The 19,895-nt window shown below is 47.5% G+C and overlaps 1 protein-coding gene across 6 annotated transcripts in view; it reads right to left on the bottom strand.

Annotated features, from left to right (window-relative positions):
* LOC106579024 (vesicle transport through interaction with t-SNAREs homolog 1A) overlaps positions 1–19,895 on the bottom strand; it is a 188,171-nt gene that overhangs the window by 146,082 nt on the left and 22,194 nt on the right. For 3 of the 6 annotated variants that reach the window (XM_014158427.2, XM_014158428.2, XM_045702455.1), the window contains exons 4-5: positions 15,757–15,834; positions 9,581–9,601 (exon numbers count right to left, since the gene is read on the bottom strand). In XM_014158427.2, coding sequence (XP_014013902.1) covers positions 9,581–9,601; positions 15,757–15,834 — 99 coding nt within the window. The remainder of the gene's footprint in view (positions 1–9,580; positions 9,602–15,756; positions 15,835–19,895) is intronic. The other 3 variants (XM_045702457.1, XM_014158426.2, XM_045702456.1) reach the window with 1 other exon arrangement.

The following is a 19,895-nucleotide window of genomic DNA, read 5'->3' as shown; positions in this document are numbered from 1 at the left end:
AACAAATAAGATGGCATCCCACTTTACAAAGTTTGACAAATCAGAGTGAGGGGAACACAAGAAAAACTGCCTCTGAACTTTTTTTTTTTTCTCCACCCATCTCCTCGCTGGTGGACAGATGCCATTTAAATTGACAGAAATACTTGTCAATAGTTAAAGGGAGGGAGGTGACAGAGAGTCGGGGGGTGATGGTGATGGTGGGAGAGAGGGAGAAAGAGGTGGTGGGTGGCTGGGTGTGCAGTGTGACGGTGGTGTGCCTGTGCACGCCGCGTGGGGAGAGAGAAGGAAGCCAGCTCGGCTTAATGAGCCCCTATGGATCAGCGGAGATGGAGGGGACGTATTGACATGCAACGCTTAAGCTAATACACCTAGACCCTGGCTGTGTGCCTCGGAGCACAAGGCAGCCGGGGATACTGACAGAGTAGCTCGCTCCCCCGTTCTTCAAACAGCTCAAGTGATTAGTACGTTATCATTACCATTCCAAACGTGATTTTCCTATTCCCTCTCGGCAAAGGTGACACGTCTCCCCGAGACGGCCAGCAGACGAGCTGCGCTGAAAAGCCACTTCAAAGCTTTTCTCCCTCTCCTCTCCCTCCATCCATCCCTATCTCTCTCCCTCCTTCCCTCTCACCATCCTAACTATCCCCCTCCACCTCCTCTCTCTCCAGCCTCCCTCCCTCCCTCAGGCCATCCTCACTATCCCTCTCCATCTCCCTCCATCCTCCCCCTCTCTCTCTCTCTCTCTCTCTCCCTCCCTCTCTCTCTCTCACCATCCTCCCGCCCACCCTCCCACCATTCTGCTCTCTCTCTCTCTCTCTCCAACCTCCCTACCTCCCACACTCCAGCCTCCCTCTCTCCCTCCCTCTCTCTCTCCAGCCTCCCTCCCTCTCCCTCTCCTCCCTCCCTCTCCCTCTCCAGCCTCCCTCCCTCCCTCTCCAGCCCTCCCTCTCCAGCCCTCCCTCTCTCAGCCTCCCTCTCCTTCCTCCCTCTCCCTCTCCAGCCTCCCTCCATCCCTCTCCAGCCTCCCTCCATCCCTCTCTCCAGCCTCCCTCCCTCTAGCCTCCCTCCATCTCTCCTTCTAGCCTCTCTCTCCAGCCTCTCTCTCTCAGCCTCTCTCTCTCTCAGCCTCCCTCCCACCCCCTCTCAAGCCCCCTCCCTCCCTCTCTCTCCAGCCTCCCTCCCTCCCACTCCAGCCTCTCTCTCCCTCTCCAGCCACCCTCACTCCCTCTCTCTCTCCCTCCCTCCCTCTCCAGCATCCCTCAATCCCTCCCTCTTCAGCCTCCCTCAATACCTCTCTCTCCAGCCCCCCTCCCTCCCTCTCTCTTCAGTCTCCCTCAATCCCTCTCTCTCCAGCCCCCCTCCCTCTCTCTCTCCAGCCCCCCTCCCTCTCTCTCTCCAGCCCCCCTCCCTCTCTCTCTCCAGCCTCCCTCAACCCCTCCCTCTCTCTCCAGCCTCCCTCCCTCTCTCTCCAGCCTCCCTCTCTCTCCAGCCTCCCTCCCTCTCTCTCCAGCCTCCCTCCCTCTCACCCCCTCTCTCCAGCCTCCCTCCCTCTCATCCCCTCTCTCCAGCCTCCCTCTCTCCCATCCCCTCTCTCCAGCCTCCCTCTCTCCAGCCTCCCGCTCCCTCTCCAGCCTCCCTCCATCCCTCTCCAGACTCCCTCCATCCCTCTCCAGACTCCCTCCATCCCTCTCCAGCCTCCCTCCCTCTCTCTCTCTCCAGCCTCCCTCCCTCTCTCTCTCTCCAGCCTCCATCCCTCTCTCTCTCTCCAGCCTCCCTCTCTCTCTCTCTCTCTCTCCAGCCTCCATCCCTCTCTCCCTCTAGCCTCCCTCTCCCTGCCCCTCTCTCTCTCTCAGCCTCCCTCCCTCCCTCTCTCTCTCTCTCTCCAGCCTCCCTCTCTCTCTCTCTCTCTCAGCCTCCCTCTCCAGCCTCCCTCTCTCTCTCTCTGTCCAGCCTTCCTCCCTCGCTCTCTCTCTCCAGCCTCCCTCTCTCTCTCTCCAGCCTCCCTCCCTCTCTCTCTCTCCAGCCTCCCTGCCCCTCTCTCTCTCCAGCCTCCCTGCCCCTCTCTCTCTCTCCAGCCTCCCTGCCCCTCTCTCTCTCTCCAGCCTCCATCCCTCCCTCTCTCTCTCCAGCCTCCATCCCTCCCTCTCTCTCTCCAGCCTCCATCCCTCCCTCTCTCTCTCCAGCCTCCATCCCTCCCTCTCTCTCTCCAGCCTCCCTGCCCCTCTCTCTCTCTCCAGCCCCTCTCTCTCTCCAGCCTCCCTGCCCCTCTCTCTCTCTCCAGCCTCCCTCCCTCTCTCTCTCTCAGCCTCCCTCCCTCTCTCTCTCTCAGCCTCCCTCCCTCTCTCTCTCTCTCCAGCCTCCCTCCCTCTCTCTCTCTCCAGCCTCCCTCCCTCTCTCTCTCCAGCCTCCCTCCCTCTCTCCAGCCTCCCTGCCCCTCTCTCTCCAGCCTCCCTGCCCCTCTCTCTCTCTCCAGCCCCCTGCCCCTCTCTCTCTCTCCAGCCCCCTCCTCTCTCTCTCCAGCCTCCCTCCCTCTCTCTCTCTCCAGCCTCCCTCCCTCTCTCTCTCCAGCCTCCCTCCCTCTCCTCTCTCCAGCCTCCCTCCCTCTCTCCAGCCTCCCTCCCTCTCTCCAGCCTCCCTCCCTCTCTCCAGCCTCCCTCCCTCTCTCCAGCCTCCCTCCCTCTCTCCAGCCTCCCTCCCTCTCTCTCCAGCCTCCCTCCCTCTCTCTCTCCAGCCTCCCTCCCTCTCTCTCTCCAGCCTCCCTCCCTCTCTCTCTCCAGCCTCCCTCCCTCTCTCTCTCTCAGCCTCTCTCTCTCTCCAGCCTCCTCTCTCTCTCTCTCCAGCCTCCCTCCCTCTCTCTCTCCAGCCTCCCTCCCTCTCTCTCTCTCCAGCCTCCCTCTCTCTCTCTCCAGCCTCCCTCCCTCTCTCTCTCCAGCCTCCCTCCCTCTCTCCTCCAGCCTCCCTCCCTCCCTCCAGCCTCCCTCCCTCTCTCTCTCTCCAGCCTCCCTCCCTCTCTCTCTCTCCAGCCTCTCTCTCTCTCTAGCCTCTCTCTCTCTCTCTCCAGCCTCCCTCCCTCTCTCTCTCCAGCCTCCCTCCCTCTCTCTCTCCAGCCTCCCTCCCTCTCTCTCTCCAGCCTCCCTCTCTCTCTCTCTCTCTCTCTGTCCAGCCTCCCTCCCTCTCTCTCTCCAGCCTCCCTGCCCTCTCTCTCTCTCCAGCCTCCCTCCCTCTCTCTCTCTCTCTCCAGCCTCCCTCCCTCTCCAGCCTCCCTCCCTCTCTCTCTCTCCAGCCTCCCTCCCTCCCTCTCTCTCCAGCCTCCCTCCCTCCCTCCCTCTCTCTGTCCAGCTTTCCCTCCCTCCCTCTCTCTCAGCCTCCCTCCCTCTCTCTCTCTCTCCAGCCTCCCTCCCTCTCTCTCTCTCTCCAGCCTCCCTCCCTCTCTCTCTCTCTCCAGCCTCCCTCCCTCTCTCTCTCTCAGCCTCCCTCCCTCTCTCTCTCTCCAGCCTCCCTCCTCTCTCTCTCTCTCCAGCCTCCCTCCCTCTCTCTCTCTCCAGCCTCCCTCTCTCTCTCTAGCCTCCCTCTCTCTCTAGCCTCCCTCTCTCTCTCTAGCCTCCCTCCCTCTCCAGCCTCCCTCCCTCTCCAGCCTCCCTCCCTCTCCAGCCTCCCTCCCTCTCTCCTCTCTCTCCAGCCTCCCTCTCTCTCTCTCTCTCCAGCCTCCCTCCCTCTCTCCCTCTATCTCTCCAGCCTCCCTCCCTCTCTCTCTCTCTCTTTCAGCCTCCCTCCCTCTCTCTCTCTCTCAGCCTCCCTCCCTCTCTCTCTCTCTCCAGCCTCCCTCCCTCTCTCTCTCCAGCCTCCCTCCCTCTCTCTCTCTCAGCCTCCCTCTCTCTCTCTAGCCTCCCTCTCTCTCTAGCCTCCCTCTCTCTCTCTAGCCTCCCTCCCTCTCCAGCCTCCCTCCCTCTCCAGCCTCCCTCCCTCTCCAGCCTCCCTCCCTCTCTCGCTCTCTCTCCAGCCTCCCTCTCTCTCTCTCTCCCCAGCCTCCCTCCCTCTCTCCCTCTAGCCTCCATCTCCAACCTCCCTCCCTCTCTCTCTCTCTCTCTCTTCAGCCTCCCTCCCTCTCTCTCTCTCTCCAGCCTCCCTCCCTCTCTCTCTCTCTCTGTCCAGCCTCCCTCCCTCTCTCTCTCCAGCCTCCCTCCCTCTCTCTCTCTTCAGCCTCCCTCCCTCCCTCTCTCTCTCTCTCCAGCCTCCCTCCCTCCCTCTCCAGCCTCCCTCCTCTCTCTCTCTCTCCAGCCTCCCTCCCTTTTCTCTCTCTCTCTCCAGCCTCCCTCCCTCTCTCTCTCTCTACAGCCTCCCTCCCTCTCTCTCCAGCCTCCCTCCCTCTCTCTCCAGCCTCCCTCCCTCTCTCTCCAGCCTCCCTCCCTCTCTCTCTCTAGCCTCCCTCCCTCCCTCCCTCTCTCTCTCTAGCTTCCCTCCCTCCCTCCCTCCCTCTCTCCAGCCTCCCTCCCCAGCCTCCCTCCCTCTCTCTCTCCAGCCTCCCTCCTCCCCCCCTCTCTCCAGCCTCCCTCCCTCCCTCTCTCCAGCCTCCCTCCTCTCTCTCTCTCTCCAGCCTCCCTCCCTCTCTCTCTCCAGCCTCCCTCCCTCTCTCTCTCTCCAGCCTCTCTCCCTCTCTCTCTCCAGCCTCCCTCCCTCTCTAGCCTCCCTCCCTCCCTCTCTCTCTCCAGCCTCCCTCCCTCCCTCTCTCTCCAGCCTCTCTCCCTCTCTCTCTCCAGCCTCCCTCCCTCTCTAGCCTCCCTCCCTCCCTCTCTCTCCAGCCTCCCTCCCTCCCTCTCTCTCCAGCCTCCCTCCCTCCCTCTCTCTCCAGCCTCCCTCCCTCCCTCTCTCTCCAGCCTCCCTCCCTCTCTCTCTCTGTCCAGCCTCCCTCACTCTCTCCAGCCTCCCTCCCTCTCTAGCCTCCCTCCCTCTCTCTCTCTCCCTCCCTCCCTCTCTTCAGCCTCTCTCTTCAGCCTCCCTCTCCCTGCCTCTCTCCAGCCTCCCTGTCCCCCTCTCCAGCCTCCCTCTCTCTCCAGCCTCCCTCCCTCCCTCTCTCTCCAGCCTCCCTCCCTCCCTCTTAGTTTACCTCTCTCCAGCCTCCCTCCCTCTCTCTCTCTCTCAGCCTCTCTCCCTCTCTCTCTCCAGCCTCCCTCCCTCTCTAGCCTCCCTCCCTCCCTCTCTCTCTCAGCCTCCCTCCCTCCCTCTCTCTCTCCAGCCTCCCTCCCTCCCTCTCTCCAGCCTCCCTCCCTCCCTCTCTCTCTCTCTCCAGCCTCTCTCCCTCTCTCTCTCCAGCCTCCCTCCCTCTCTAGCCTCCCTCCCTCCCTCTCTCTCTCCAGCCTCCCTCCCTCCCTCTCTCTCCAGCCTCCCTCCCTCCCTCTCTCCAGCCTCCCTCCCTCCCTCTCTCTCCAGCCTCCCTCCCTTCTCTCTAGCCTCCTCCCTCTCTCCAGCCTCCCTCCCTCCCTCTCTCTCTTTCTCTCTTCAGCCTCTCTCTTCAGCCTCCCTCCCTCTCTCCAGCCTCCCCCTCCCTCTCTAGCCTCCCTCCCTCTCTCTCCCTCTCTCTCCAGCCTCCCTCCCTCTCCAGCCTCTCTCTCTCTCTCCAGCCTCCCTCCCTCCCCTCTCTCTCTCTCTTCAGCCTCCCTGCCTCCCTCTCTCCAGCCTCCCTCCCTCTCTAGCCTCCCTCCCTCCTCTCTCTCCCTCCCTCTCCAGCCTCCCTCCCTCTCTCTCTCTCCCTCCCTCTCCAGCCTCCCTCCCTCTCCCTCTTCAGCCTCCCTCTCCCTCCCTCTCTCTCTTCAGCCTCCCTCTCCCTCCCTCTCCCTGCCTCTCTCCAGCCTCCCTGTCCCCCTCTCCAGCCTCCCTCCCTCTCTAGCCTCCCTCCCTCTCCAGTCTCCCTCCCTCTCCAGCCTCCCTCCCTCTCCAGCCTCTCTCTCTCTCTCTCTCTCTCTCTAGCCTCCCTCGCTCTCTCTCTCTCTCTCTCTCTCTCCAGCCTCTCTCTCTCTCTCTCCAGCCTCCCCTCTCCCTCTCCAGCCTCCCCCTCTCTCTCTCCAGCCTCCCTCCCTCTCTCTCTCCAGCCTCCCTCCCTCTCTCTCTTCAGCCTCCCTCCCTCCCTATCTCTCTCTTCAGCCTCCCTGCCTCCCTCTCTCCAGCCATCCCTCCCTCTCTAGCCTCCCTCTCTCTCCCTCCCTCTCTCTCCCTCCCTCTCCAGCATCCCTCCCTCTCTCTCTTCAGCCTCCCTCTCCCTCCCTCTCTCTCTTCAGCCTCCCTCTCCCTCCCTCTCCCTGCCTCTCTCCAGCCTCCCTGTCTCCCTCTCCCCTCTCCAACCTCCCTCCCTCTCTAGCCTCCCTCCCTCTCTAGCCTCCCTCCCTCTCCAGCCTCCCTCCCTCTCCAGCCTCTCCAGCCTCCCTCCCTCTCTCCCTCTCCAGCCTCCCTCCCTCTCCAGCCTCTCCAGCCTCCCTCCCTCTAGCCTCCCTCCCTCTCTGTCCCTCTCCAGCCTCCCTCCCTCTAGCCTCCCTCCCTCTGTCCCTCTCCAGCCTCCCTCCCTCTCCAGCCTCCCTCCCGCTCCTCAGCCTCCCTCCCTCCCTCACGCTCCTCAGCCTCCCTCCCTCCCTCACGCTCCTCAGCCTCCCTCCCTCCCGCTCCTCAGCCTCCCTCCCGCTCCTCAGCCTCCCTCCCTCCCGCTCCTCAGCCGCCCTCCCTCTCCTCATCTTAACACACGAGGGTGGTCCTCGTACCCGAAACCAGTACCAACACCTGTTGTAGGTACGAGTTCTAAACATGTACCATGTCCATAATCCAATACATACAATGTACAACAGCCTAAAACAACACTACTTTACCTGTATAACCTTCTCTCTACTGATGCAATGGGACAAGAGGGTGGAATCTGCAGAACTACACCCTTTAGAAACCAATGGTGCATTGCCCTAAGCCACCCAGTCAGTGTGAGCATCTTCCCCGCTAACCAGTTAAATAACAGGAAGTTGCTAGCCACTCCTGGTGAGCTACAATTGTGTGACTGTGTAGAGCACGGAGGTCACACACACACACACACACACACACACACACACACACACACACGACTAGAAGTGGCGTTGGATAAAAGCATCTGCTAAATGGCATATATCAAGCCTTGACCCCTGTGGCTATGACAGAGGAGCCGAGTCACCAAAATATAATGAGAATAAACACACCTATAATAATACCTGCCATACACCTAGAGAAAATTATAATGGCCTGTTATCTAAATGAATGTTGTTCTTCGCATACCGCTAAACAATTTAAAAACAATAAATATTGTGCGTCCGCGAGTGCATTGGTGCGCACCCCTTCCCCATTTCCACGTATGCATTTTTATCTGACACCTACATTTGCAACGAAGACCTTGTTTGGAACTGCACAAATTATATATTTTATTGTGGGGGGGGGGTTCTTAGGCAGCAGCAGAACAATGCATCTGCAGCGCAAAAATCTTCTCTTCCTTCCCTTTTTCTGTTGCCTTTTTTCAATATCAAACAACGACGGTTACCATCACCATTTTCAAAAGTTCTGATGCTTCCTTATTACTTCAATAAGGGTGGGGGGGGGGGGTCAAAGTGAATAATGATGACAGCTGTGATTCAGACGGACTGTGTGATCGTCTCCGCGGGTTTGTTTGGGACTTGTAAGATGAGGAATTATAAGTGTCAAACAGCTGTGAATATGGGTGCTAAATATTTAAACATGTTTTCCAGCTGAGGAAAAAGTATAGTTTTTAAAAAGGGGGGCTTAAGTGTGAATAAGCTGTGCCAGCCTTTGATTCAAATGCAGGAAGAATGAGAAGAAAAGGGAGCAGATAAGAATTTTTGATATGGTGAAGAGGGCGGGAATCAAACCCAATTAAATAGTGGTGCCTTCCGCAGGGGAAGACAGGCGAGGCAACGAAAGGTTTCACCTGACCCGAGGCATGCAGTGTGGCAAGGTGGAGGAAAGAGGACAATGAGAAGTCTGGAGTGAACAGCATTCTAAATTATGAATGGAGGGTGGCTTCCATAGGAATAGTATCGCTCAGCTCCAGGAAACACAACAAAAACATTCACAAACGCTAAGAACCCTGCATATACACATTCACAGACGATCTTACAAAACACAGGCACACATCCACACACAGAGATGAAAAGTGAGTCTCACGTTGCCTAAAGAGATGCTCCAAACAGATTTGCTCAAGCATGGCCGATTCATCTTTAAATGTATATTTGTGTTTGTCTAAAGTGCCTCTAAATAACTTAGTGCCTCCAAAGTTACATTGGATATATCAACAGATATTCCTGTTGACAATTGTGTCCTGTTACTCATTCTGAACGGCGATTGAAGGAGGGGAACCTGGTCAGTTAACGGAATGAGGAGTGATGACAATTTTACTCCAGCAGGTTCATGCAGAGCAATATCACTAATAAACCAAGACCAGAAGGAACCACCACCGTTTGCTGTCTGTTTGAATCCAGGCCACAATTGAAGTCCAAATCAGGTTACATTACATCTCATGTCAGCACGTGGTTTTTCCACCAGCTCTCAGCCAGCCCATGGCCACCAGCCATGCTCCCTCCCAGCCCGTGTTTACATGTGTTCAGACCAGAAGAGACAATCCAAGTCTCTCTCTCCTGTCGGTCTCGTAATATAAAAACCAAGCATTGTTCCTATTCAACAGTATTCTATGGGGAAAAGTGTAGCATGGCGGCGGTGTAACGGTGTGGGGGGGGGGGGCTGATGGTGCTAGATTGCTGTGCGAGGATAGCAGATAGGAGATCCCTATGACGACATTACATAAAGATTCCTCAGGCAACATTTGACACAAAGCCATATCACAAACGCAACAAAGACATGTACTGTACAAGCCAATAGAAACACAAAAGCTGGAGAATAGAAACCTGAGCCAAGATTATTTTCAGCCTTCAAAGACATTTCAAAGTGTCGTTAGATGAAGTATTGCTACAGTATATGAACGTCGCTTTCCTTTGATCAAGTGATAGAAATTGAAGAGAGAACCAATCCAGAATGTATTCATCGATTACGTTGAAATATTCCCTGTATAAAAAAGGTACGTACTTAATATCAGAATTATACTGACAACCGATCACTCCATCTTTTTTACGATAACAAATACAAAACTACAACAACTAAAGCATTACTACTACATCCTGACTACACAAGGCTTACAGTAAAAGTGCAATACAAGGGAAAATGCAGAATCCACTAATTCCGCATGATATTGAACAGCCATGATTGGTGAGCATAAAGATGTTGATAGTCATCTGGTGAAATTGGGGGCACGGCTTTCTGGGGTTTAACCCTTCAGCACTGTCCTTTATCCCTGCCTTTTTATCCATATGTGTTTTGTAAAGAGTGTACTATCAGAAATAATACCTTTTCAGATTTGTACAGAAAATGTATTTCATTGAATTTATCCCCATAGAGGCTCATAAGAACCTCAGAAATAGCCTTGGCCTTTAGGCCGCAGAGATGAGGGCATAAAGATATTCAGGTGGAAAGGAATCAAAAAAAAAAACAGGATAGCCATAGAGGAACTTACCTCTTCACGTAACTTGATCAACTGCCACGTGAAAGCAGAGAGAGAGAGAGAGAGAGAGAGAGAGAGAAATAAAGGGAGGGAGGGAAAGATAAAAAGGAAAGACATGGCAGGAAGCAGATCATGCGGCTGGGTAAAGAATTAACCTTGACGATTTATCGGTTTGCATGTTTAGCGTTTAGAAATCACAGACAAGCACATTAAACGAAGCTAAACACGAGACTCACGCAGACTTTTTGGAACAAACAAAGATCAAGTTCTCTCGCTGTCACATGAGACAACGAGAGGGAATGGATTGCTCGACTCGCACCGTCTAAACTAGCATCATCGAGGAAGTCGCATCACAAGACTTATGGCAAAAACATTCTAGATCCCACTCTGTACAGTAGGAAAATACAGTTTGAGTACAGTGTGCATAGAAGTTGAAATGAGGGAATATATATCTATATGTCTCTATGCAGGATCCCAGGGAAATAACAAAAAAATATTGAGATATGCCTTTTTTATTGTAGAACCATTCCATTGCTGGCAATGTGTCCATCAATGGTGACATATTGTCAATATTTCATGTACCTCAATACAGACGCCTGCTGTGAGGATTATGTATGGATACCCGTGTGAGGACGCCTGTGTTGTACATATACTGTACATACATAACGGTGGAGCTTATTATCAGGACAACCGTTACCGGGGTCATGAAAAATGTATATCTTAACATTAGTTATTCATTTTTGATGAAAGAGAATGTCAAATAGAAATAGGTAAATAGAAGATATTCCCATAAGCTACTGTTGTTACTTTCTATATGTAAGAGAGAGAGAGACATTGGAGGACAGCAACAATTCATTTAGAGTTTTATCACAACTAAAAAGGATGCTTTCCACGACCTGCTCTTCATGTCGGGGAACGTCATGGAGAGAGGGCTTATCATGTGAATGCAACATGATTTAGTAGAGGAGGGGAAGGACAAGTTTCTTCATTTGTTAGCCGTTGCAGGTGATTTTTTTTATCTCCATTTCTTGGGTGAGATTAAAGGTTAGCAGATCTGAAGGGAGGCTCAGGGATACATGACTTTCCTCTCATCTCACTTTGTATGTGGTGGTCATTTTGAATGTTGCTAGTTTGAAATAATTTGCTATGATATCACAAAAGAGGTAGGAGGACTTGGATCAGAAATGATGAACTTGACTGTTGAGAAGAAAGAAAAAGCCTTGGTGGTAGGATTGATGTTAAACTACTGGTTGTCGTGGCCACAGTCATCAGGAATAACAGGCTAGGCTCCTCTGAAAGGCACTCACACCAAAGAGTTAACAAGGAAGCAGCCACCCAGTCGGCAAACACTGATGAGAAATGTAAGCACAATTACATCAGTGTAACGTTAATGTAACGTTATACTCTGACGGACGACTATTAGCATTTGAGAGAGTGAGAAAATAAAACTGCCGTCTCTGGAGAGGCACCATCAATATTATTGGCACTGTTCAGTAAAAAAATATATATTCTATAATATGGTTATTTGTAGACAACTAACCTTAAAAATAGTGAATTTATTTAAATATACAAAATAAATATTATGCTTTGAATTAGGGTGGTAAAAATGTAAATAAATATTATGCTTTGAATTAGGGTGGTAAAAATGTAAATAAATATTATGCTTTGAATTAGGGTGGTAAAAATGTTAACATGTCTGATTGATGTTTAGAAACGTATATACTTTCAGTAAGCTTTCCCGATTTAATTCTAAAAAAGATTTCCAATTACAAATACGTAATTTATATTTTTATATATATATATTCATAAAACACCGTAATTCTGAGTTTAAAAATGTTAAATACCATGGAAGGGCAAATCTGAAGAACATTTCAAGAAAGGTCTGAGAAATAATGTGGAACAGCACCACTGTCAAGCGATAAAGAATCCCTCAATGTGCCAGAATGAAATAAAAGGAGTTAAATAAAATATACCTAAAAGTAAAAAAGATTTATTTGTGTGTGTGCTGAGAGTTGCATTTTAGGGAGCCTCTGGCCTTCGGGAACTCGGCAGCAACAGACAGGCTAACAAATGTTTTTTTTTTGTAGTTTTTTTAACATTGCAAAGAAATAGGATTTTCTTCCCTCTTTCTCTCGGTGAGAAAAAGGGCCACTTTGCAGCCTGGAAACTGTCCATTATTTCGAAGGTCACAACCGCCTGCGTTGAATGCCTTATTGAGGGGGCCAAAGTTTAAAACTACACATGTGGCTATTTAGGGTTTGAACAGGCCAGCCGGAGCCGCCGATCACACGTCGCAGCCCTGCCGTCCAATTCAATGAGGACCAAACAAAAGTTGTTCTATCTTATTTGTGCTGCTTGGCCGATTGGAAGTCCTCATGGAGCATTTGCTGAAACTATACGAGGGTTTTTTTGCTTGGTGTTCTCTTTTTTTCTCCATATAGATGTATTTTTCTTTGGCATCCATTCTTTTAAAACGTAACCCACAACGCTAGCTTTGCTCCAGAGAAAGTGGTAAACACAATATTGTAAATGTTATAATTACACCTCCGTGAATGCCTTTCCTCATTTCTTTTTAATGCCAGCCAGTATTCAAAATTACACTGCTGCAATTTTTCTGTTATGATAATCAGCAGATTTTTCAAACAAAGATTTTTTTCATTCAATACGGAATTCGATACAAGTGGTAATCTGCTTCCTTTGTAGCCTGTAAAATCTGGTCCATACCGGCTCAAACCAGCACAATCTCTTGTGGCCAAGCCTTCTGCTGTGACTGAAATCGAAACTATTCCGTAGAGTGTTCATGTGCGAAAAATGTGTGCGCTAGCTACTATGTGTGTGGTAGACCGTGTGTGCGTCTCCGAGTGTGTGAATTGCATGCCGAGTGAGAAAGAATTGGGGGGGGGGAGGGGGCTGTGCAACGGTAGACTACCACGTTATTTAAAAAAAAAAGAGTGATAACGCCATTTTGGTCTCTGCCCGCGTACAGATAACGAATAAATGCCCAACTCTATTAAATCGTCCTTTAGCCATTATCGCAGGGCCAACACGTCATTTTTAGAACTTATGACAGCTCCCTATGTACTTAGCTAGAAAACCTTGCCATGTAACGAACAGATTTGCGACTGGTAATGATCTGCTCAGCCAGGGCTATATGAAATGATCCTGACCTCTTTCAGATCGTCAGGAATTAAATTGACCGACTTGCCCCAGCTCCCCCATCTTTTCCCCATCCTCTCTTTCGCTCCCGCCTCGTTCAATAAAAAAAATAAACTGAAGTTCCGAGCACTCCACTCACAGCAAGACCAAGTCGTGTGTTATCTCCACAAGTTTTTAAAATAGAAATGAGATAAATATTTTCATTTTAAAAACTATGTGGGTGTGTGAGAAAAATTATTTTGTTTTACAATGTACAAACATTACAATTCTGATAGACTCAACTTATAAAGTACAAATGTTATGCTTTGAGCATTTAAGGTTCTGAAGCAACTACTGAAGGCATATATATATATATATATATATATACACACACAGCACCTATAGAAAGTTTACACAGCCTTAAACTTTTTCACATTTTGCTGCCTTAAAATTTCAATCTACGCAACCTACTCCACATTTCCAAAGTGAAAGAAAATTCGAAATGTTTTCTATAAATAACAAGACATTAAAAAAAACTGAAATATCCCCCCCCTGAATTCATACTTGGTGGAAGCACCATTGGCAGTCATCCTTTTGTAACCTTTTCATTAAGATTATTTGCACAACTCTTAGGGCAACATCCATAGTTTTTTCAAAATTGCTCAGGCTCAGTACATTTTGGTTGAGGATCATTGACGGAGAGCAATATTTAAACCTTGTCTCTGATTTTTCTTAAGCAGATTTAAGTCAGGTCTGAGACTAGACCACTCAGGAACACCCAGCACCTCTTAGAAAGCCATTCTGGTGTATCTTTTGCATAAACATTTGGGTAATTGTCCCACAGAAAAATAAAACCCTATAAAGTAACTTTTTGGCCTAAATGAAAAACTGCAGGGTTGGGTCAAACCCAATACAGAACAACACAGAGAGAAATTTCTATTTTCAAGTAGTGTGGCGGCAGCATCATGTTATGGGGATGCTTGTCATTGGCCGGGACAGAGGAGTTTGTCAAGATCAAAATAAATATCACACGTAAAAATGTTAGGGTTAAGGGTTAGGTTTAAAATAAAGATATTATGACTTTGTGGCTGTGCTAGCTAGTGACCAGTCTGCAGAGCTGCCTCCAGGTCAAGATTAATGATAATAAAATGCCAACCTGCCATTTATTTTGGAATAACTTGTACTTTCTATTACATTTTCATTTGCTTATATACATGTATAATGTGTAACTAGATGTGAACTTTTTTCTCTGGTTCAAGGACAATTTGTCTCCCCTTGCTTTCCAGTTGTCCTTGTGTTGGGGATATTGAATCACTTGAGAAAAATGGAAGGTGAATGAGAAAACAGACAAGTGTATTAGAATTAAAACTACAACAAACATTCTGTAGACCTTAAGTTCTCTTGACATGTCAGCCTCTACAAAAACTCTGAATTTTTCAAGTGCTTGAATGCTGGACAAATTCAATTACCTTAAAAATGTATATTTAAAATAATAATATAATTGTTAAACAGAGCAGCATAAGACTGAAAACATCTTAAAATGCATGCATCTTAAATTGTACTTCTAGATTAACTCATCGGTCTGCGCGTTTCCATTCTTTAAACAAATTATTTTCCTATGATAAATATTCTTAGGTTTATGAATAATTATTTAAATAATGGGGTTCATCATCAATTGTATTTAATGAAAGGGAAATATATATATTTGAAATGTGGGTCGTATTTTTTTCCCCTTTTGCCTTTGAAAAGATTTTGATAGGAACCATCACTGTCTTGAATGTGACAGTTCTGGCAGCAAATCCACTTCCAACTTCTGTATAAAATGTCGGAGTCACTTTACGCATCTCACTAATTGCAGGGAATATGCATATGAATGTATAATATCGGATGGCGATTACATACGGAATGTTTGTAAAATGTGCAGTTCACGGGTCATCACTAAAATGGTTATAAGGAAGCAATAAAAACCTGTACTTTATTTAGTTCTGCTCAGATCATCTAACTGTACTTACAAAGTACTGAGGGACTAAATGTGCAAGAGTATGTATTTCTCCCTTTGTTTATGTGTATGACAGACACACAGCAACTATTGCAAAGTTGACAAGATAATATAGAATGTCAAAAATACGCTGGTCAGTGTTGTGAGTTGCAGCTGTGCAGGTAAGCGTTAGGCAGCGCGTCTCGAGTGTTGAAAAGACGGTTTGTGTAGCTGTTGATGGCCTGCTTTTTTGATGCAGCACTTCAGACATAATTCCAAACAACACAAGTTTAAAGAACATGTGGCATATTTTGGGCAATTAAGATCACTATTTCAGATGCTTGTTTTCTCCTTTCTCGTATTCAATATGAATGAATCAATACAGTTTTTGAAGGGATTGTTCATTTCCCATGTTCACTGCATTGTCTTAGCATTTTGGGACAATGAAAGAAATATGGCTAATTAGCTTTTTATCTGTTGTTTATAAACCAAACTTAATCATAGTTGTGATAAAACATCAATAACATTTCAATGTTCATTACAAAATTCAACATACGTCTTTTCATGAATTTAATTATATTTTCAACTATAGAATTACGATCTTTCATCAAACATCAAATTATATTTTCAATATTACTGAACAAAGGTTGTATAGCGACAAGTAGCCAGTAAAATAGCAAACATTTCAGTGACGTTTTGACACTAATGCTTATAAACAAACACTGAACCTAGGAATCCTATTTATTCTGATTGTCCGTGTTGTGTGGTTACCACAATTGTGTTTAAAGGTGAGTGGTGTGTGCCGAGGATCTTTTTAGAGGATAAGTACACAGACGGCTGGAGAACAGCTGTGTGTGTGTGTGTGTGTGTGTGTGTGGGGGGGTGCAATCTGGCACTGGAGCCCATTCAGACCCTGGGCAGCTTTGCATTAAACAGTGTTCCTTCCACATGACTTGTTGCCAATGCTGCAGTGGCCCTGGTGGCCCTGGGAGAGGCCCCGTGAGGCACTGACCCTTCCTCACCCGGGGACCAGCCACCCATACTAGGGACTGGCGGGGCCTGATTAGCACCTTACCTGACTCTCAGAGGAGCCAGCGTCTTCCCCCAGGAGCTCGTTCCGCACCTCATCACTGTAGGCGATACGTGACCTTTTCTGCAAGGGGAGGAGAAAGACAGAAGAGAGAAAGAGAAAACAGAGGAGAGAAAATAAGCCTTAGTGGAGTTGTCTTGGAAAAACATAAGCTATTTCTTAAGCACGAGAGCCCCCTAATGGACCAGAATGTCAAAAAAGCACATGCACCTGCTGTTGTGTGTGTGTGTGTGTGTGTGTGTGTGTGTGTGTGTGTGTGTGTGTGTGTGTGGAGGTGATCTTGTACCACTGAAATTGTAGAGATGCCCCCCTTTCCACACTTAAATCAACACAATCTGAAGAATAAAACCAACTACGGCACTGGGGCAGGGGCCGGGAGATGTATAAGGAAAGTATCACTTGTCAGCGCTAAATCTTTTCTGGGGGCTGCCACTGCTGTCAGCACAGTGCAGTGGCAGGCTCTGTGATAAGGCAGATGCTGGGACTTAGACAGGGAATAATTCATCACCCATCGGCGTTCCATCAGATTTGAGCTCTCTCTCGCTCTCCCCTTGCACCCCTTCAGAAGGGGTGGGGGAGGAACGCCATGTCCAAAAAATACAAACATTCCCGACACGCACATTTCCACACGCACTCTTCAGTGTGTGCCACCTCTGACGCTGAAGGACCAGGCGCTGTGAAGCGCTTGTTTACAGACACTAAAAGAAAAACGCACTCTCTTCAAATGCCCTCCAAACTAAATGCACACCAGCGGAAAGAGAGACTGTTCTCAGAACGCCCTGACAGGAGTTCTATGTGGGCCGTGGGAGGAGAGCAAAATCAAATACACTAGGAAATATTGAGCTGAAAATAACATATTGGTACATATAAGATGTTTGGGGATTCCTGCTTTCACCACATGTACAAGAATTTTCACATTTATTTCATCCATTTTTTTTGGAATTTGAATTTAGAAGTTCAATGATGTTTCTAATGTTCATGTCCAAAAGTGCTACAGTATGTTTTATCAAAGAAATATCTCTCTTACCATTCGTTGAAATAATTGATTTGCCTTGTTAAATAAAAAGGTTAAATAAAAAAAATTCTAAATAAATAAAAATAAAGTACGGAAAAATATATAAAATGTGTGACACCCCCTGTGTTTTTTTCCTTCCCAGTAAACTTGACCAGTGAGTGGACAGCCACCAACAGACCATCAGGAAAGTGATTTGTCTTGCTATTGTGACAGTGAGGGTCACAGCCTGAGGAGTAATTACCGAGTTGTCTGGGAATCTGAGTGACCAGGGTGACAAGCGGGGAGAAAATAAAATACATTTGATAAAGAGAAGCAGCCAAACAAACACAGTCTCTAAAGGCATCAACTGAGCCACGGGGACCTGCGCGAACCGCCAAAGGAATGACTGCGGGGAAGAGCGGATATTACTGTGACCAAATCAAAAACACAGCGCCGACATAGCATACGCACAAACACAATGGAATGCCTAAACAATCCGAATGATACAACGTTCATCATTTACATCATCGTGTTAAAACACTTTAGTATCTATTGTATACTTTGTGTCGTGAACAATCTATTATTGATCAAACTAAATCAGACACATCATTAAGAGATTTTGGATAGGATTACATCTACTTTTAACAGGTAGTATAATTAACCCTTTCTTAAGAATTGACAGGTTACAGGTTGTGACAAAGGTGTGGGTTTTTCAGTTGTTAGTGCGAGTACAAAGACAAAACATCAACCGGTACGTGTCGTAGAGTCGTGTTCTGCCGGGATAACACCCACATGTCATTTTACAGGAGCGTCATCTTAAAGAGCCGCAGTGTAACTTAGGGGAATGACGGGTTGCTAGTAATTGAGACTAGATGCCTGGGAGAAGGCTTGATTTTAGTACGCAGACTGATGTCTTCTTCAAACCCGCACAGTTTTGGGGGCATTTCTAAATAGCTGTTTGTTGCCGCCAAGAGTATCAACAACTTCCGCGGTGAACGCAACGCAAATGAAACATGAAAATAAAAAGAACTCGGAATACTACTGAACCAGAGGTTGTTGCTGCTCCCTACCCATTTACTTGTGGTTTTGAATTCCCCCTCTGGAAAACAAACCATAACCCTTAGAGTGATTATTCCCTGTTCATTTGATGTAAAACAAGAGCAGCTGTGCAATATTGACTGCCTCACCCATTGATAGACTTTGATTACCGGTTGGGGTGTTTTGCAAAATTAAAATATATATAAAATAAAAGTATATATTCTTCATTTGATAATATTGTGTTATATAATGTGGCTTATGCCCCACTAGTGAGAATAATGTATTGAAGATCTTTATATTTGATCAGGGTAGATCAGAATCTGTAATAACTAGGGTTATTTCCCCCAAAAAAATCTAAAAATGGTCTAAATATATGTATTGAAATAAAAAGAAAGAAAAAAATAAGTTGAGAAAGACAATATGTTGATTGAAAGTCTCATTGTAGTTTATGCGTGTTGAAGATTAAAATGTCTAAAACAACATGAAAACAGGCGAAGAGGAGCACTTCCATAAGATACCTTATTGCCATAGAGAAAAGAAGAGATGAGATCTTTTTTGAATCCTTTTGAAAGGTTTCTCTTTTGTCACTTTTTCTAATCTTGGGTGAGAATTTGCTTCTATTGCCGGAAGCACAAAAAAAATAAAAAATAAGTACAAAGATCCATCTGAACTTTATGCAAAGTGTTCCGTCTGCCTTTAAACTCAACACGGCTCGTCAAATGTGAGACGGATGTACTGGTGTTCTGTCAGAAACACACGTGTCTCACCTCTTGACGTCGACGTGAGAAGAAGAGTTTCTTCAGCCCATCAAAAGGTAATTATATATGCATAATAACTCAGATTACTGTAAAATATGCTAATCTAGAACAACACAAACTGGAATTTATATTCATGCAATTATGAAAAAAATATGAACATGTTCTCTTTAGGTACATGCATGAATGTCTAGATATTTACTAATATATATCATTACTTTTAAGTAAAAAGGGGAAAACAATCATTCTGAATAAACAAAATCACAAACAACCTACATAAAACATGCAGTAGACAATCATTTAAACACCCTTGCTTTATAGACCCAATGGACATTAGTCACTTTTAAAAATGTCTTCAAAAGTTCTCCTTTTAAAACTAAAATCAGAATAATTTAAAGCAAATTAACTGATCTTTATTGTAAACACGTTTTTTTGGGGCCTCCCAAATGCCCTCCCCTCTCTATGCCTGTTGCCACAAGCAACGCAGGGACATGCAAATAATTGTGGTTCCTGGAAAGCTGAAAAATGTAAACAGTTCATTAGATGGGATATAAAAGGCGTAAAAATACCCAGAGGAAGAGTGTAATGAGGGGCCCTGAAGTTACTCTGCAGACGCTTTTCCCTCCACTTTTCCCCCTCTTTATTGTCACCCCGAGCACACGGCTGGTGGCATGGCGTGAAGAGTAATTAACGATATTTAATTTACAAAAGCGTGCTTCATTACATCTTTCTTACCAGTAGGAGAGCGGCTGGCCATTTTTTAAATATATATTTTTTAACTTAATGGCACTTTTGTCACGACTCGACGTCTCAGCATCAAATTGGCATTTAACCTTTAATTTGCTACTAATCAGCTCCACATCCTGTTGAAGAGGAAGTGGCTTGGAATAAAACATTTTAGTCTTAAAAGTATATTTACTCAAAAATATATATAATAACCCTAAATTATTATTACAGTACTGTCATTAATATCCTATTAAAACATGAATAAATCATGGCTACAAACTGGACAAAAACACTACACAAGTGCACAAAAACATGACATCACTTCCTAGTTCCTGTCACTGTGTCCCTATGATATGCTCCCAGGTGATGTTGTGGACCGGTGACAGTGGTTCTGTTCTAGTTCCCCCAGCAGTGGGGGCAGAGGTGGTGGAGGGTGGTGTGGCGTTAAAAGGAAGCCCTTTAAGCAGGCAGAAGTATCACAACAGCGGCTTCGATAATGCATCTCATCCTGGCAGGGGGTTAACACACTTCAACTGGCACAAAGAACAGCTCTCACACACAAACACACAACTGTTGTTTTCACATCTCCTCCTCTCTTTTAAGACAAACAA

Source organism: Salmo salar, chromosome ssa19 (genome assembly GCF_905237065.1).
Source record: "Salmo salar chromosome ssa19, Ssal_v3.1, whole genome shotgun sequence".
Classification (NCBI taxonomy): Eukaryota; Metazoa; Chordata; class Actinopteri; order Salmoniformes; family Salmonidae; genus Salmo; species Salmo salar.
This window is presented reverse-complemented; position numbering and strand designations above follow the sequence as displayed.